The sequence below is a fragment of the Puntigrus tetrazona genome, unplaced genomic scaffold (assembly GCF_018831695.1).
Source record: "Puntigrus tetrazona isolate hp1 unplaced genomic scaffold, ASM1883169v1 S000000585, whole genome shotgun sequence".
NCBI lineage: Eukaryota > Metazoa > Chordata > Actinopteri > Cypriniformes > Cyprinidae > Puntigrus > Puntigrus tetrazona.
Genome location: NW_025048216.1, coordinates 1 through 1,271, shown reverse-complemented (window position 1 = coordinate 1,271; position 1,271 = coordinate 1). Strand labels below are relative to the sequence as shown.

At 33.8% G+C, this 1,271-nt stretch overlaps 1 protein-coding gene across 1 annotated transcript; it reads right to left on the bottom strand.

Moving 5' to 3' along the window:
* Positions 1–16: 16 nt before the first annotated feature.
* On the bottom strand, positions 17–1,177 carry LOC122334588 (procollagen-lysine,2-oxoglutarate 5-dioxygenase 1-like). Its single transcript, XM_043232594.1, has 2 exons — positions 1,033–1,177; positions 17–270 (listed from the first exon to the last, which is right to left on the bottom strand). The coding sequence occupies exons 1-2, from the start codon at positions 1,126–1,128 to the stop codon at positions 34–36; spliced, it is 333 nt and encodes a 110-aa protein (XP_043088529.1). The 5' UTR covers positions 1,129–1,177; the 3' UTR covers positions 17–33.
* Positions 1,178–1,271: the final 94 nt, after the last annotated feature.

The window sequence follows — 1,271 nt, the reverse complement described above, 5'->3', positions numbered from 1 at the left end:
ACCATTTTAATTAGGATGATATAGAAATGCACTTTAAATAAGACAGTCGTTTAATTTTTTTAGTGTAAGAAACAAGCATTTGACAGAAAACCCAAAAAAGCAGTGTATAGCAGAGCCAAGCGTCATCATGTTTTTTTCACTCACCTGATAGTCGATCCCCACTTGATTGAGTGCTATATTGATAGTGAAAGTAGAGGCGTCGTGATGTGGTCTGAGTGAGGGCTGTTCATCAGGTTTATATCGGACTACAAACGCCAGATCAAACTGAGCCTGCAGGACACACACACACACACACACAGACACACAGAGATGAAGCATTCACATGTAAAAGGCCAAACAAGCACCTCCCTTCTGGTACATATTATAACAGCCATCATTTTATCTTGAGTATCTCAACTATCTGGTTTATGGCAGTAAAATAGATTGTGAACTCGCTTTCATTTTGAAATGCAATATTTTTTGGGGGGGGACCACGATATAAGTTTTTTTCAGGATTTGATTTGAACGTTTATTTTAAATATTAATCTTTTGTAACATTATAAATGCCTTTCTGTATATCTCAACACATTCATTTATGCATCCATTCCGAATGAAAGAATTATCATTTAAATTAAATCTTACTCACCCTTTTGAATCATTGTATTAAGGTTTCCTCAAAAATATTAAGCACCAAAAACCGTTTTCAACATTAATTAATAATAATAAGAAGAACTGTTTACCATAAAAAATAATGAATTGACATAAAAAATGATTTCTGAAGGATCACGTAAGAATGCTAAAATGAAATGACGGGAATAAATTATATTTTAATAAATTGTATTTTAAATTATATGGAAAACATTTTTATTGTAAAACACATTTCACAAAGATTAAAGAGATTTTAAAAAATGTAAAATTGTAATATTGTCTACACAACATAAGTACTGTAAATTCGATCAAAATATTATGCAAAAAAAAAAACGTTTTTCCGTTTTTTATGGGAAATAATTGAAATAGTGCAGTTCGAGACGACAATAACAAAGCAAGCCTCACCCTTGTGTAGTATCCTGGGTACATCTTCTCAGTGACCGGTGCTACGTAGTCCAAAAGGAACTTGTGCCATTCTTTTTCGTAGCCCACCTGATTCATGTGGATATCAATCGTTGGCACATTTTCATATCCACCTTGGATCCTATTGTCCTAAAAGCAAAAGAAATCGTAATCGTGCTCAAGGAAATCATAAACGGTGCGGGAGGGGGTGACAAAGGAGAACGGCAACATACCACATTTCC

Bases quoted from the DNA above. Each gene is read 5' to 3' on its own strand.
- LOC122334588 (XM_043232594.1), bottom strand. From the start codon at position 1,128: ATGAATCAGGTGGGCTACGAAAAAGAATGGCACAAGTTCCTTTTGGAC. The intron at 271-1,032 runs GTGAGGCTTGCT...TGTGTCCTGCAG, and splicing joins ACCCAGGATACTACACAAGG to GCTCAGTTTGATCTGGCGTT.